We start from the raw sequence: 15,933 nt of genomic DNA, 5'->3' as shown, positions 1-15,933 counted from the left end.
TCTTCTTCTTTCTCTCCCCATTGCTATTAGGGATATGCTGATTTACTGTGTTAGACATGGCAGATTCTTACCCCTCATTTGTTCATTTATTCCTCCCATAAATTATTTCCCCTGTGATCTTGTGTTTGAGAGTATCTTCCTTCTCTGTGTAGAGTATTTTTAAGCATCCTCTGCAGATTTGGCTTCATGGCCATGAGCTGCCATTAGTTTGTGTTCATCCTGAAACATTCTTGATTCTCCATTAATCTCAAGAAATAGTTTACCTGAATTAAACAATTGTGGTTGACAGTTTTTTCCTTTTGAGTCCTGACATACATGGTTCCCTCTCCTGGATTTTAGGGTTGCTCATGAGATATCTGATGCTATTCTCTTGTGCTGGCTTTTGTAGGTGATTTAGTTTTTCTCTTATGACTTTAAATACTGTTTCTTTGCTTCATGTTTTTGATATCTTGACTATAATATGTCTTAGAGAATTCTTCTCTGGTCATATCTATTTAGGGTTCTAAATGCCTCTTGTGTTTGGATGTCTACTTTTCTAGAATTGGGAAATTTTAAGCTATACTTGAAAGAGTAGGTTTTCTTTTTCCTTAAGTCTTCTATCAGTTCCTTCTTCTATCCCACAGATTATTAGGTTTGGTCTCTTGATCATATGCCAGAGTTCTTGGATGTTGTGGTCATGTTATTTCGCTTTCTTTATTGATGTTTGAATGTAGTATTTCCTTGACCTTGACCTCAATTTCTGATCTCTTTCTTCTGCTTTGTCAAGTCTATTGGGGAGAATTATTTTTTGATGTTTCTTTTTCATCTGAATTTTAGATTTTCTTGTTCATTTTGCTGACTTTCTCCTCTGTGTTACTTACTTTCTTCTCTAGGTGCTGGATAGAACTCATATTTATGCTTCTTTCCTCTTAAGCTCATTGAGTACTTTCACTTTAAAAGTCTTAGCTGATACTGTACTTCAGTATCTTTGAATTCAATAGTTGAATACTTACCATCTTTGGGGGAGTTCTTTTTTCATATTTCTTGGGGTTTTGTGTTATGATTTGTACACCTTGTCATTTCAGTATCTCTCAATGCATTTTAGTTGTACTCGAGTATCTTTGTATTGAGCATCTTTCCTCCAGAGTGCTCAATCTCCAGTACCACTTAGGGAGGAAAGACAAACTGTTACAATAGCAATAACATAAAACTCTACAAGATATAAAAATACACTAAAATTAAGAGGCAGTAATACATTGCTAACTACCATAAAACAGAAAACGGCAAAGCTAATGTGGAGTCTGGTATGATATTAAAAATTTAGGGGCAACGTTGTGATGGTAAGTAAACAAGATAAGGAGTCACAGAATGAAGGAAACAGCAAGAGAAGCAGGGTTAAGAAGGGAAAAGAAGAAAAGGGCAGGAAGGAAAGAGAGCAAGAGATTAGAAAAGAAACAATCCCTCACTAAGGAGAAAGTTCAAGAACAAAAGTAGAGAAACGTAAGAAGGAAAATAAAAACAGAGAGCGTAAGTTTTTTCAATTATTAAAATAAAGTCCAAAATACTACCAGACAGCAAAAAAGGCAACATGGGGAGCAAAAAGGAAAAGAAGGGAAAAGGAAGAGAAGTTCTCAATCATGAAAAAATTGTATAAACAAAGTTAGATGAGTGCATGCAAGGGAATAAATATAAAAATAGACAAGAAAAAGTTTAAGAAAGTATAATGAAGTAAAAACACTGCTAAGCATGAGTAGTAACAAGAGGTAATCACAAGGAGTGAAAACAGAGAGAAGAGGAAAAGAAAGTAAAGATGAAGCGTCTGAGAGGCTGCTTTCTGAGTCCACAGAAATTGGATGCTGCCAATTCTGTGCATACAGGGGAGGACCGTCATACCTGTGGACACACTGTTCCTATGCCTTATGCAGTTGCTGAGCCTGTGCTGGGAGAGCATCAGACGTGAGCCAGAGCATCTTCACTTTCGTAGTTTATGTGCTTCGTGTACTAGGGGCCTTTGGTAGACACACTTAGCTTTGTTGTCTGTGGGTTGGACAGGTTTGTGGGGTGCCTGATATTCTAGTCAGGAGGTATGGCCCAAGTGCATTGAAACTGTGGGGGGTCAGCCCCAGCAGCAATGAGATCTCTGTAAGCAGAGGACCCATCTTTATAATCCCAGGATTTCATTAGTGGTAATCACCCTGCTGGAGGGACGCAGCTGTGGACATCAGGCAGCCCACTAGCTTCAGTGTGCTCAGGTTCTACAGCAGGGAAAACAGAGGTGGCTCCAGAGGTTGTCCCCCCAGTTGACCTAGGCTGGGGCTATCAATCTGTTATTTTCTGTAGATTGAACTTCCTCCCAGTCACTGAGGTTATTCCTATCTTTATGCATTTCACTGCCCCAGATGAGCCTCTCACCAACTGCACTTTTCAGCTTGTCAGAATCTTGCCCACCTACTCTGCATAATTGTGTCCTGGGGCTGCCTTTCACCCTGGGGCTGTGGCAGATTAAATTCGGGTTGTTACTTGTTTTCAGGCCCCAGTATAGTTAAATTTTAAATTTATTATTAATGTGGGTTGTGGTGTGTGTGTGTATGTGTGTGTGTGTGTTGGTCAGAGAATTTTCAGGAGTTGGCTCTCTCCTTCCACTGTGGGTTCAATGGATCAAACTCAGGTTGTCAGGCTTGTTTGGCAAGCACTTTTTAACCTCTGAGACTTCTGTCTGGCACACTGGCTCAGTTTTAAATAATAGGTTTCTTATCGAGATGGTAGCCTGGCCCCCACCCTCCAAGCCATACTGGCAGATGAGAATTCTTCTCCACTGCTGATGGCACCAGTCTCCTCAAAAGCCACTTAGGATTTGAGTCCTTCTAAGGGCTGTAGGTTTGTGCAGCAAGCCCCCTGGCTTACCTTTTGGATGAGGCTTCTACTTCCCCTGTCTCTGCCTGAGAGCCTCACATCTGGAGCTGTTTGGTTTGGCTTATTCTGCTTGGTGTGTTGTCTGTCTCTTTGGCTGCACTTTGTAGGTATCCTATCACTGTCATTGTGAATTTTGAAAGCTCCTCGTCTCTTCCTCTCTTTTTTCTTATTCTGACTCTTCCTCAGTGCCACACTGAGGAAGCTTCTAGTCAGCCATGCCACCCACAGATCCTCTGAATTTTTCTTTGTGGTAAAATTTACATATAATAAACACAGGAATTTTCAGTGTACATTTGTTAAGTGTTGATAAATGCTGGCACTTGTATAACTAACCAACAGGGACATTTCCACTTCTTTAGAAAGTCTGCTCAAGGCCCTTTCCAGTCATGCCCTATTTCTACTTCCTTCAACCCATTCTGCACCAATATTATTTACAGTACTCTTGTTTTATTCTAATGTCTGTAGCATCTGTAGTGATAATTACTCTTGCATTCTTAATATTGATAATTCATGCTTCTATGGGAGAAACTGACTTTGGGTCTCTTAATATTTCTGCACATATTATAAGCAGAAGCATGAATAGTTATTTTCTTTTCTTTAAAGAGCTGTCCTCTCAAGATATTTGTATAATAGCAGTGGTTCCTTCTACATCAGAGGGTACGATGTGTATTTTCTGGTATTATTTCTACCTAAGGGTAAAAGACAGGCAGCTTTGCTTTCAGTTTGTTGTAAAAGGTTAGTTTCCATTAGTTTGGGGTTTCTTAACTGAAATGGCAACCCAGAACCCACATTTAAGAGATCTCTTTGGGCCTCCAAATGTCATTCCTATGGAACTTTTGGCCATAACAGCCCATACAAACCATACAAACATGAAACTCGTGCTGCTTGTGCCACAAGCATTCAAGTCCTTATCTCTAATCTGAATGTCTCTCTAGTTGGTCAGCATCCATAACAACTGTGCAAATAACTTTAACCCTGTATGTTGGGTTTTATATTCTCTCATCTGCCACCAGCTAGTCATTCCTTAGACTACCAAACTTGAAAAACAGTACAGTACACAAAATGAGAAGTTAATACTTTTACTTAAAAACATTTTTGGATATATTTTTTATGCATATGAATGTTTTGTCTGCATGTAAATGCACCATGTGTATACAATGCCCAGAGAGGCCAGAAGAGGGAGTCATCCCCTGGAACTGGAGTCACAGACAGTTGTTAGCTGCCATGTGGGTGCTGGGAATTGAACTCAGGTTTGCAAGAGCAGCCAGTGCTCTTAACCACTAAGCCATCTCTCCAACCCCCAAATTAATATTTTTAATTTGGAAGGAAGCTTCAGTAAAACAGCACTTAGGGAGTTTATTACAGATGCTGTGCATGACCACCCTTCCCTCCTGGTGTCCGGACTATTCTTTTCCTAGGTTTACTCTCTAAATATCTTTAAAGTTATCTCTCCTTTTATTTCTTCCCATAAGTTTACTTTAAATAATCTAGTCAATTATTTTCTAAACTTTTTAAACCATCTAAGTAATGTTTAATTATTGCAAGAAAAATTTACAAAAGTTCAAAGTGACAGAAATGAGGAATTATCCAACCGACCCCACTACATGTAGATATCTGGTGTACATTTGATCTTTTATGTGTAAATATGAAATACTTCAAGAAAACAAACAAAATGACTAATTCTGATTTCTTCCTCCCTTAACAACACCTACATTTTTCATTTAACCTAGATGTCCCAAACTGATGACTATATAATGAAATATTATGTAGCCCTTTAACAAAAATGGGGCCTGGAGAGATGGGCCAGCAGTTAAAAGCACTAGCTGTTCTTCCAGAGGGCCTGGGTTTGACTCCCCAGTGCCCACATGGTGGCTAACAACCATCCGTAACTCCAGTTCCAGAGGATCCAACACCTAGATCTGGCCCCTGTGAACATTGCATGACATGCGGATACTTTCATACATAAGGTAAAACACTCATACACATTAAAATAAAGTAAATTAAAAAAAAACTTTTTTTAAACTTTCCCAATCATAAAATTTACAGGTAAATGGATGGACTAGAAGCAGTCACACTGAGTGAGGTAACCCAGAACCAGAAAGACAAAAGTCCCATGTTCTATCGCATAGCTGGATGCTAGCTTTGAAATCTTAGGTATGTGTTTCAATTTGAAGATCCAGAGAAATCAGGAAACTAATAAATAATCATAGGGGGACAGAGGGAGGCTTCCAGGGAAGGGTGGTAGAATGCAGAGATATAAAGAGGGAAAGGAGAATAATAGAGCAGCAAGGGTTAAATGGGGTGGGGAATGGGGTGGCAGGGCAGAAGAAGAAGAGGGGGGTAACTAATACTAAAGGCCTTAGAGAAAACCATATGGAAATCTACCACTATAGAAACTACTTAAAGTATATACATATACATTATAAAAAGAAATCAGAAATAATTACCTTATAAAAGGGAGACATTACCCCTACTAGACACTATAGACTAACAAAAGTTTAACGCCAGGAATGTACTCCCTTTCTAGAAGCTGTTGACCAGAGGTCTGATAGACCCTTAAACACCATCGCCCCTACTCTTGGTTACCCAGCAGAACTTGACAGCAACACCCTATTGCTGAAGACACTTAGTTACATGAGCTGTAGAACAAACAAGGAGAAATCAAGCTGCTGCTGACTTCAAAGCCTCATCTCTACTGGCTGGCATTTATAATGCAAGGAAGTGCTGTGCATGCTACCTGAAGAGAAAATTACTCATCAGCCTTGCCCAGTTGTGAATCCTGTGAGCTACAAGAACAACTGGCCTGGCAAGATATGCCCACTGGTGCAACAGTGGCATGAATACTATGGGAGTAACCAACCACTTTCTAATGGATTTAAGATAAGCTTCATAAGATGGAACCCATATCTGGCCTAGGAACCTGAGGCTAACAGATCACAAGTCATAGGGGAGAGCCCAATATAGTGTTCTTCAAAATACACTATTAAACTAACTCCTAATGACTTATTGTTATACCCATAGATAAATTAATCTCTGAACTCTCCGCAGAGAAGCTTCCTTATGCAGGGGATGGTGATTAACACAGAGTCACAACTGGCCAATGTGCAGAGAACAAGAGACTTCAGAGTGCTTATTCCTGAATAAGACACCTGTATCACACTTCTGCCTCCAAAGGCTCAGGGATCATTGTGGAAGAGGAGGTGGAAAGATTGTAAGAGCCAAAAGTTTTGGAAAACCACAAGAAAACAGTTTTCCAGACAGCTGGTCAGTTATCATATGAATACACAGCAATGGCCACAGTAGGCACAAGTCTCATGTAAGCTCAAGCCAGTCAAAATCCTAGCAGACCTGGAGAAGTGGGTAAGAAATCCTAAACTGAGGAAGTATTGGCAACTGATAGTTGCGTTGAGGAGAGTCAGTCCATTTAAAGGTGAGACTCTTGGTAGGTTGACCAAGCTCCAGTGGATGAGCCTATATCGAAGGGCATTTGGGGACACAAATTTGGTAAATATACATTATATATATATGAAATTTGATGGAGGGAAGGGATCTAAATATGACCAAGATATATTCTATGAAATTTTCAAAAACTCAATTAAAAAGAGTAAAATCAAACAAATTGGCTGATTTTGAGTTCTCCCTTCACCACATCTCCATGTTTCATTGAATTGTACCATGTGTATTTGACGTTTTAGTTATCTCAGCACTGTATTTCATTCCTACGGTTCATTTCAATATTCTGTCCTGTAAATGCACAGTACCTTTGAAAAGACTTCGTTTTCCAGGGAAAAGAGGAACAGTTCTATATTCCTTGGAATGGAATAGTCTTTCCTGCTTCATCTAGTCATCTTCTACTAATTCCAGTGGTATTCTTTTGGGAAGTGAGATGAATTCTACTGTACATTCTATAATATACTTGTAAACGCTGCAATTCCTTCTTATGCGTAGGATTACAGGTCTAGGCACATTTTGCATCTCCAGTGCCTACAAGTGTCTGAGGCCTGGCAACTATCGAATGAATGAATGTTTGGAATAATCCAGCTGCTAAGAAAATACTTTATGGATAAAATTAGCAATGTTTATGAAGTGTTATTCTATGCTAGGTACTCTGCTGGACTTTATACACCTTTGGTGTTACATTTTCACCACAGCGAAATGTATTTCATTCTCACTTTGCAAATGAGGAAGTTAAGGCTTCAGAAAAACAGACTTGCCTAGATACAAGAGACAGATAAGGATGTGAACTAAGTCAGTGCATTTATTTACATTATTAGCTTTCCCATTACTGACTTGTTCATGAATGACAGTTATGATACACAGTTTCCTTTTTTTCTGGGGAGGGGTGTGTGTGTGCTGTTTGTGACAGGGTCTCCCTGTAGCCACAACTGGCTTGGATTCACTATGGAGACCAGGCTGGTCTCAAACTCACAGAGCTCCACCTACCTTCCAAGTGATGGAACTAAAGGCATATGCCAAGGCGCCTGGCTCCTTACACAGTTTCTTTTCAAGTCATTGTTTATTCATTACTTTTTTTTTTTTTTTTTTTTTAATGTGTCAAAGTAGGAACCAGGAAAGCAAAGCAAAGTCCTTGAACTGGGAGAGCACGGGGGTTGGGTCTCAGCTTTCATTTCTCCCTTCCTAATACAGGTGTGTGGTTTTGATCTAGCAACTTACCTTCCTGCAAAGGCTACAAACCAGGCAATGTCTAAAAAGACATCGAGTTTAACTCTGTTTAACGATCAAAGTACTCAACGTGGCAGGGGTTCAACCAACTTCAGACTCTGAGTACTGTTTGTTCTGAGTCATGCTACTCCTCCCTCAAAAATGTTTACCAAAGCGCCTATCGGGCACTCAGCAGCTGTTTATTTCCTATTCCATACTGATTATTGGCTTGCTTTCTTCCCTAAGTTTCCACTCGCTTTTAAGACAGCTTTTAGATTCAGAGTTAAAGCGAGAAGAGCCTACTGCAAGCTTGGCTCCAGGTACATAGTGGTGTGACCCAAGTCAGCAGCTGGTCGCACAGAAGCGATCTGAGAAGGCAAGGGTGCTTCTGACCAGGAGAGTGACACTCAGATAACCCGGGTACCCTGGCCGCCACAGAGCAGCTGGGCCTGGTTGCCCGGAGGGGACACCTTTGGTTTTCCAGTCACTCCACTGCTAGAGTTCTGGAAGGAAACTTTTCTATGCAAGATGCCAACGCTTTCGGCTTCTACTGCGTGGTGACGGGAGCTTGGGCATTCGGCCAGGTCCCTATCTCCTCTATCTCGGGCTCATCCTCCTTTCCGAGTCTCCACCCGCTGGGAGACTTTTCTACCTGGCTGACAGCTGGTCCCAAGAGGGTACACAGCCGACTACGAATCCCCAGCGACGGCCTGCTACCCCGCCCCAAGGCCAGCAGGGTCAAGTTCCTCTGGGACGCCAGGCAAAGGCCTCAGTAGAGGTGCTGCCACGCTAGGCCTCGTGGACAGGCTCCAGCCAATCACCGCAAGGCATACACGAACCCCAGCCAATCAGCGCGCGTCTTATTCCCTAGTCCCGCCCGCTCTTGGCCCAGGTTCCCCGAGCCCCGTCCCGGCGCAGGCAGTAGCGGCTGTCTCTGGAGGTGCCTCGAGTGTGCCGCCCGCCCGGTTCTCGGCGTCCCTGGCGGTCCCTGGTCGCGGTCACTGAGGATGAGTTCCTGCGCGGCCGCGCGCCCAGCCCGCGGAGACCGCCGGCGCACTTTCATCTAGCGACTGGTGAGGGCGGCAGCGGCGGCGGCATTTCGCCTGCGGGGCCGCGGGAGTTCAGTTTCGGGGCGCGGGCGGGGCCTGGGAGGGGACACGCGGCGGGGGGCTGCGAGCTCCTGGTGGAGCCGGAAAGCGGCCTGGGCCCTGCGGCCTTCCCGCCGCCCCCTCAGCTGATGAATGGCCTAGTCCTACGCGGTGCAACGTTGCCGCGCTGCCGACACGCCCTCCGGCGACGTTGCATTTCTAGTTCCGAGAGTTCCCTGTGTCACTTACCTTGGAGCCCTTCCTAGAAGCGCCCTAGCTGCTCGGAGCCGTGCTGGGGCTACTGAGTTCGCATAAGCAGGTCTTCAGTAAGGGACGGAACTCGCTCTTGGGGAGTTGGAGAGACAGGGTAGAAAGGCTTTTGTTCTGTCAGGCTCCAAAGAACTTTAATTCGGATGGGTGCTAGATACTCCTGGCCACACCGCCCTGTTTTCCATCGACACGTTCCAGTGTTAGCCAGAGGGGATATTTTTCAGGGAGCAAAAGTTGAGTAGCACCTATTTTCTTATACCTCGAAGTAGAAACTCGTCAGACGTAGTAAAGGATGGTGTTTTTTTTTTTTTAATGGATAGTGTGGCCATCTCCCTAATGGGCACATCTGCAGGCTTTTTGGGTTAGTCATTCCCTTTTCTATATTGGATTCTTTTTTTGGCTGGTGTTTTAGCTGTCTACCTTATGAAAGGTGACGACAGAAAGAAACCTTCCCCCTTTTAAAGAGTGTCTTCTACAACGGATTATATTATGGGTTTTGCTGAACTTTAGCTGTGTCACAGCTTCAAGCAAAGATTTTTTTTTTAATGGGTATGTTATGTTTTAAGAAAAACTTGTTGAGGACTTTCAATATCCTACATTTTGTATGATGAACTTACTACATTTTAAACCCTTAAAGTGCTTTTGGATTCTAAAATTTACATGATTTATGAATGTACCTTTTAAAGAACTGAGTCAGTATTACTTAGTTACTGTAAATGATGCAAAACTAGCTTACACAGGGAATAATTCCTTGCCAGAGATGTATATGTTCCTTAAATTTGGGCAGATTTTCTCTTGTAAAACCAGATAGGTAGTGTATTGATAAAATATTAAACGAAATTATCTAGGTCGTGTGCACAGGAGAATATTTGAGAAAAACATCAGAATAGAATAATATTAGAACTAAATTATTAATGTCTCAACTTGTAAGTTCTTATATTTTAAAATGTTTTTAGGGCTTACAGAAATTTTCCTTGATTTTTGAGTCATAATCTGTAGCTTAGAATATTCAAGTTAATAAAGATACACGTTTGTGGAAGAGGTGTTTTGGTTTTGAAGTCCTTTAAAAAAGAAACCTCCTTTTTGATTGTAACCGTGTCTTGTGAGAGTGACCTTCTCCCTTGCCTTAAGGAAAGGCCTTCCTTAAGAAGAGGGCAAGGGAGAGTGGCCTTCTCCCTTGCCTTAAGGAAAGCTTAAAATTCATGTGTGAAGGCAAGGCATATATTTCCACGAGGGCTGTTGTTATTTCACAAATGAAGGAATTGAGGAATGGGAGAATTAAGTTATTTGCCCATGGTTTTGGATGTACCCACCCAATTCTTATAACAGCAGACAATAATCATTTGTCTTGACTGTACTGTACTACAGTACAGTAGATTATTATTGAGAGAACTAGGTAGATTATTTTGAGAGAACTAGGAAGAATAGGCAGTATCCAGAGTACCCATCTCCTGTGCGATTTTAGATAGGCTCCTTTTCCTCATAGTCAGATGGAGGTAGTCATTTATTGGACAGAAATGAGGTTAAAATGAGGCTTAGTTATTTTGTGTAAAGCTCTGTTTGTGTCCACTTGAACGTTCAAAAGATGGTAGGTGTTATGTTTATAAACACTGAGAAGTGGCAGCCTTTTAAAGATTTGAATAAAAAGCATTCAAAGCAGAAAGGGCCCCTGATGCAGTTTTTAAATTTTTGACTCATTTACTAATATGTTCTTCTTTCACTTTTTTTTAGTTCAGATCAACGTGTTGAGATGGGTGTTGCTTATTTTTAATAGTATTATGTTCAATCAAAAACCTGATGGTTGATAGAAACAGACAAGGAGTTAGAAAGAATTAGGAATCAGCTATCATTTCTAAAAGGGGAACTGTAACTAGCTATCAGATCTCTGACTCTCATTGTGATTTGCTGTGGGCGTGGAAAATATCTGATATATAGAAGTTTCCCTGTGCACGTCTCTCTAAAGAATCTTTCTGTTACCAAAGTCTATATGGTTAGGAAGATTTTACACATTATATATTACAAAGTATTTTATTTTGTCTATACAAGTTTTATCTAGCTTTAAAATTTGTATTGAATGTATTCATCTTTTGTTTTATGACTTTGAGGTTTCAGATCATACTTAAGACTTTTTCTACATTGTGGTTATTAAAAGACTCTTATGTTTTCATTTAGTGCCTTCATTTTTTTATGCTTGTGTTTGAGCCATCCAGACCTAAGGTTGTATTAGCTACTTTTCTGTTACTGTGATAAAATACCATAACCAAGGCAGCTTATAGAAGGAAGAGTTTATTGGACTTAGTGTTCCAGAGGAATAAGAATCTGGCATGGCAGGGAGGCATGACAGGAGTGTTGGAGCAGAAAGCTGAGGGTGTGTCTCTAAGCAGGCATGGAAGCAGTGCAACAGACTGGCAGTGGACAGGGCTCTGAATTATCACAGCCTGCCCCCAGTGACACGCTTCCTCTAGCAAGGCCACATCTGCTAGGGATTTCATGACCTTCCTAAAACAGCGCCACCAACTAATCAAGTGTTCAAATGCTTGAGCCTGTGGGGAATACCTCATTCAAACCACACAAAGGTATAAAGTGCTGTAGTTCCTTATTTTCAGATAGCTGTCCAGTTGTTCTACTTTAATTGCTTTCCCCTGTGATAAAATGCTTTAGAAAACACATGGCCTACCATTTAGTGAAAGCTGAATAACTGAAGAGAATGTTGGTTATTGTTATGGCAATGGTTAGGATGTAGTTTTAGGCAGTTACCATTTGGAAGAGGATTCTCTTAAAAATAGTAGATTTGAGTATGTTCATAACTTTTGGGACATAGCTTACAGAGTGTAAAAATACGGGAGATAATGAGGATTCTGGAATTCCAGGTACAAACAAGGCTAACTTTGGCCAGAAAACTTTACCCCCATGAAGAAAGGGGTTGAGCATGGCTGACTTAGATGTAGTGAATATAAATATGAAAAGTTGATAGTTTAAAAAAAATAGGAATGAAGGGCATTTGGATGTGAAGTTACTTGTAAAGTCTTTGGGAGAGTAAGATTTTTACTGTCACTTTGTCCTCCAGGTCACCCTCGCAATTATGGATATTTGAAAGGCTCACCCCGTGTGGAGGGGGAGCCCCCTCCACACTCCCCCTTGGTGCTTGACTCCAGGAATAATTCATAAACTGCATTTTTTTAAACAAAGAACTTGTATTTGATATGAACTTTGTAGAGCTATTTTATAACTTTTTGATTTAAGTGCCAAATATTATACAAAGATATATAGTTTTATATGATTATTGTGAACATTTAAATTATAGCCCCCAAAGGGCCATTTATTCTCAATAATTCTTCTTCAATATACTGCACCTTTGTGTCCCGGCTTTTTAAAAATTATTTTTGGTGACTGTTGTAAAAAGTAAACGGGTAAGAGCAGTGAGGATGAACTCTGCCACCCCCGACTGCACCCCCAAATGCCGATCCCTGCAACACGCTGCAGACGTCCTTTCCGTGGTAACCAAGGGGAGTGAAAAGCAGATTAAGACCTTCCTCGCCAGCCACTGCTACAGTGCTGCGACTGTCAAAGATGCCTTTGGCAGGAATGCTGTCCACCTGGCCTCCTCCTGTGGGAAGAAAGGCGTGCTAGACTGGCTTTTGGAGAGGGGAGTGGATCCACTTGTGAAAGACAAGGAGTCAGGCTGGACTGCGCTGCACAGGAGCATTTTCTATGGACATATTGATTGTCTTTGGTCTCTGTTGAAGGTAAGTGTCATTTGTTTGTTTAGAACTGCTATTTATTCAGGCATATGCTTTTCTTAATCGTTTTCATATATTGTACTTTGATGTCTCTTACTTTAGAACTCGTCTTTGTATTTAAAACCATATAGCCTATTTATTTACATGGTTTACAATATAAAAATTTAAGTATGCATCAAAACTTACAGATATCGGTTAGCTTAATGTTATGTGTGCATCCCATGTTGTTTCAAAGTAATTCTCAGATACTTTATTGGCACTTTCTGTTCTTGGAAGAAAAAAACCTTTAGACAGAATAAATTTGATAGACTTTATTTGAACAAAGAATGATTTATGTATCGGGCAGCACCTAGAACTAGAGAGGCCCAGCTTGGGCATATAGATCGGCAGTAGTGTGGTCGTCTAGTATGCTCAGGACCCAGGGATCTACCTCTGGTGCCTCCCTGTTGCTGCCACCCCATTCAACACAGCCTGAAGAGGCTTAGAGAGCTCTGTGTGGTGGTGTGGTCAGAATGGAAGACCCTAGTTAGAGCTCAGCTCCTTAAGCCTTCTGACTGGTTAGGCCTTCAGCTTCAGTTCACTGCTTATGTTGAGCTTTGCTTTGCTTACATTGAAGCTTGCTGTTAATGCTACTGTAGTCTAATATAGTCCAGTTAAGAAACCTTAACAATATCTTCTAGTACTTTAAAGAGTATGACTTTTAAACTTTAACTAGTTTACAAGAGCACTTGTTGAACGTCAGTTAAGGATGGGATTATGGTTTTGAGTGATATGTTCACTTGTTTAGCTAGAGTAAAATGTTTATAGTTTTAAATTTTGATAGTTAAAATCAGCTTAATTTATATGTAATTTTTCAGTCAGCTAACTTTAGGTTTGTTATATGAATAGCTAACTCATAAAGTGTTTGGGGTCTAGCAGTGTCAGTGCACTAAGGAGTACAGGTGAAAACTATTAGGTCATAAATTCAAACTTTAATAATTTTGTTTTATATAGTCATTTTCTGTGCTTATGCAGGCCCCAGATAAAAACAAAACAAGTCTTTCTGCCCTCAGACTTAATTTGTAGACAAATTAGAAAGCCTGCTTTTTAAAAAATTATTTACAGACGACTTTTTTTTTTGTAACACATACTCATTAACATAGTTTTACCATATATTGATAGCCAAATATCCCTTTTCTGTAGCCAAATTGTTTTCTCTGTCTTACTTTCTGAGTCATCTTGGATAAATTCCCCAAACTGGAACCTCAGTTTCATCTATGAAAGGGGTACTAACAGCTCCTTCCTCCCTGCTCCCACACTTCTGCAGGGAGCCGCAGTAACCCTTTATTTTATCCTTGATAGGGAAAGCCAGGTTCATAAGAGCTAAAGCTCAGTCTGCTCCACTCTTAACCTTTCTGACCTCTGAAACCTTGGCTGGAATATTGGAGCACTGCTAATTCTGTTGAGATGGTGATGGTTCTTGGGTTTTCTTCTATCTGAAGAGTTGATATTCATGTCAGAATTTAGCACTTCAGGTTGGCATAGATGATTTGGCCTGAATTTTGGACCTTTTCCCCTTTGGATTTTGTGTTCCTCCCTTTGGATTTTATGATAGTACGGGTACGTACTTGCTCTAGAAGCTAGGGAAATGTGCTTTGGCCACTTGCTCTTAGCTTTACCATCTTACTATCAGAGCCTTACTGATCAGTACTAGAAACCTAACAGTGAGTACACTTCACTGGTGAAACTCTTCCACCAGATTCTTCTGGTTAATGTTCTCACAGTGTAAGATACTTGCTCAGCACATCCTTCTTTCCTTTGGCTTACAGTTCTTTAACTGGAAGGGTGCAGTGCTGGATCTTCACTGGAGGGGCTTCATGTCAGTTCCACTTCTGAAGTAAACTACCTCAAGTATTGCGGATTGGCAGCAAGAAACTAAATATGCAGACATTTTCAGAGAATTTGCATTTGACAAAAGTTCACAGCTACAGAATTTTTACATCAAATGCCAAAATAAATTGTTGAGTAAATATTCTCCCACACTCTCCTTACTAGCAGCTTCTGCTTGCCAAAGATTGGAAACCTTATTAGCAACTTGTTGCCTCCGTAAGCTACGGTAGAGGTAGCAGTCTTATGTGGCATTATTGACAGCCGTACTCCATGGTGAGGTGCGTGGTTGCCTAAGGCTTCATGCTTACAGGATTCTGCTCTATCTCTTGTCAGCATATATAATTTATTTTGGTACTGGAGTGAACCTAGGGCCTTACATATTCTATGCAAGCACTCTGACCAAACTACACTCTCAGTCTTTTTAAATTTTTAGATCAGATCTCTCTTAGTTGCCCAAGCCAGGTAACAAACTAGCAGTCCTCCTGCCTCAGTCAGGTTCCTAGAGGGATTGCAGGCATGTGCACTGCATCTAGTGCCATTGCCTTTTTATGCTGATGTTTTACTCACTAGTCAGAAGAACTTACTGTGATTCTCCTATTGGTATGCAAGACCTAACAGAATCCTAAGCTTGTATGGGTTGTGTGAAACACGATTTGCAGAGTTGAAACAGATACTTACTGAGTATCTGATATGTGCCAGGGCAGACATTTGCAGTAGACAAGACAGAGTTCCTTGTTGATTGAGTTTATATTCTATTAAGGGAAAGATAGACCAAAATCAAATAAATATAAAATAGAAAATGCTAGGGACTAGAGAGATGGCAGTGGTTAAGAGCACTGGCTACTCTTGCAGAGAACCCAGGTTTGATTCCTAGCACCCACATGGTGGCTCTGATGCCCTCTTCTGATATCTGCAGGTATTGCAGGACATGGGTGCACCTATCTACATGCAGGCAATAAATACACTTATACAGATTTAAAAATAATAAATAAAATATTAAAAAATAGGAAATGCTTAAAACATATTGTAGTATTAGAGCTCTCTTTGCACTTAAGAAACAACTTTGCTAATGTAAGCAAAAGATTATTTTTCTGGTCCCTCTGGTAGGAGGGCATCAATGCTGAGTTCTGAAAGAAGCAAATTACAATACACCCCTGTGTTACCCTACCAGAAACTATGTAGCCTGAAGAAACAACTGGTTGAAACAATCAGAGTGTCAGATCCTTTGCTTCCACACATCATGTGGTCTTGGCTTCTTTGGATCACAGCTGTAATGATCATTTGTGCATGGGCTTCTAGAGGCTTTGGGTGGCTATAATCAGCATATTGTTTCTGGCACACACTGCACATCTCTTATACCCTAGAGCTTGGTGCTCAAGCTTGACTAACTGGAAGTATGAAAGTTCTGTTAT

The 15,933-nt window shown here is 40.9% G+C and overlaps 1 protein-coding gene across 4 annotated transcripts in view; it reads left to right on the top strand.

Annotated features, from left to right (window-relative positions):
* Positions 1-8,463: 8,463 nt before the first annotated feature.
* The window catches only part of Ibtk (inhibitor of Bruton tyrosine kinase), a 77,065-nt gene continuing 69,595 nt past the window's right edge, over positions 8,464-15,933 (top strand). For 3 of the 4 annotated variants that reach the window (XM_029568469.1, XM_017800682.2, XM_008843361.3), the window contains exons 1-2: positions 8,465-8,627; positions 11,980-12,658. In XM_029568469.1, the coding sequence (XP_029424329.1) occupies positions 12,338-12,658 (321 nt within the window). In that variant the 5' untranslated portion in view covers positions 8,465-8,627; positions 11,980-12,337. Of the gene's footprint in view, positions 8,628-11,979; positions 12,659-15,933 lie in introns of all 4 variants that reach the window. The other variant, XM_017800683.2, reaches the window with a different exon arrangement.

The sequence above is a fragment of the Nannospalax galili genome, unplaced genomic scaffold (genome assembly GCF_000622305.1).
Source record: "Nannospalax galili isolate Female #2095 unplaced genomic scaffold, S.galili_v1.0 scaffold1220, whole genome shotgun sequence".
NCBI lineage: Eukaryota > Metazoa > Chordata > Mammalia > Rodentia > Spalacidae > Nannospalax > Nannospalax galili.
Note: the sequence above shows the minus strand (reverse complement) of the source record. Positions and strands in the feature narration are given on the sequence as shown.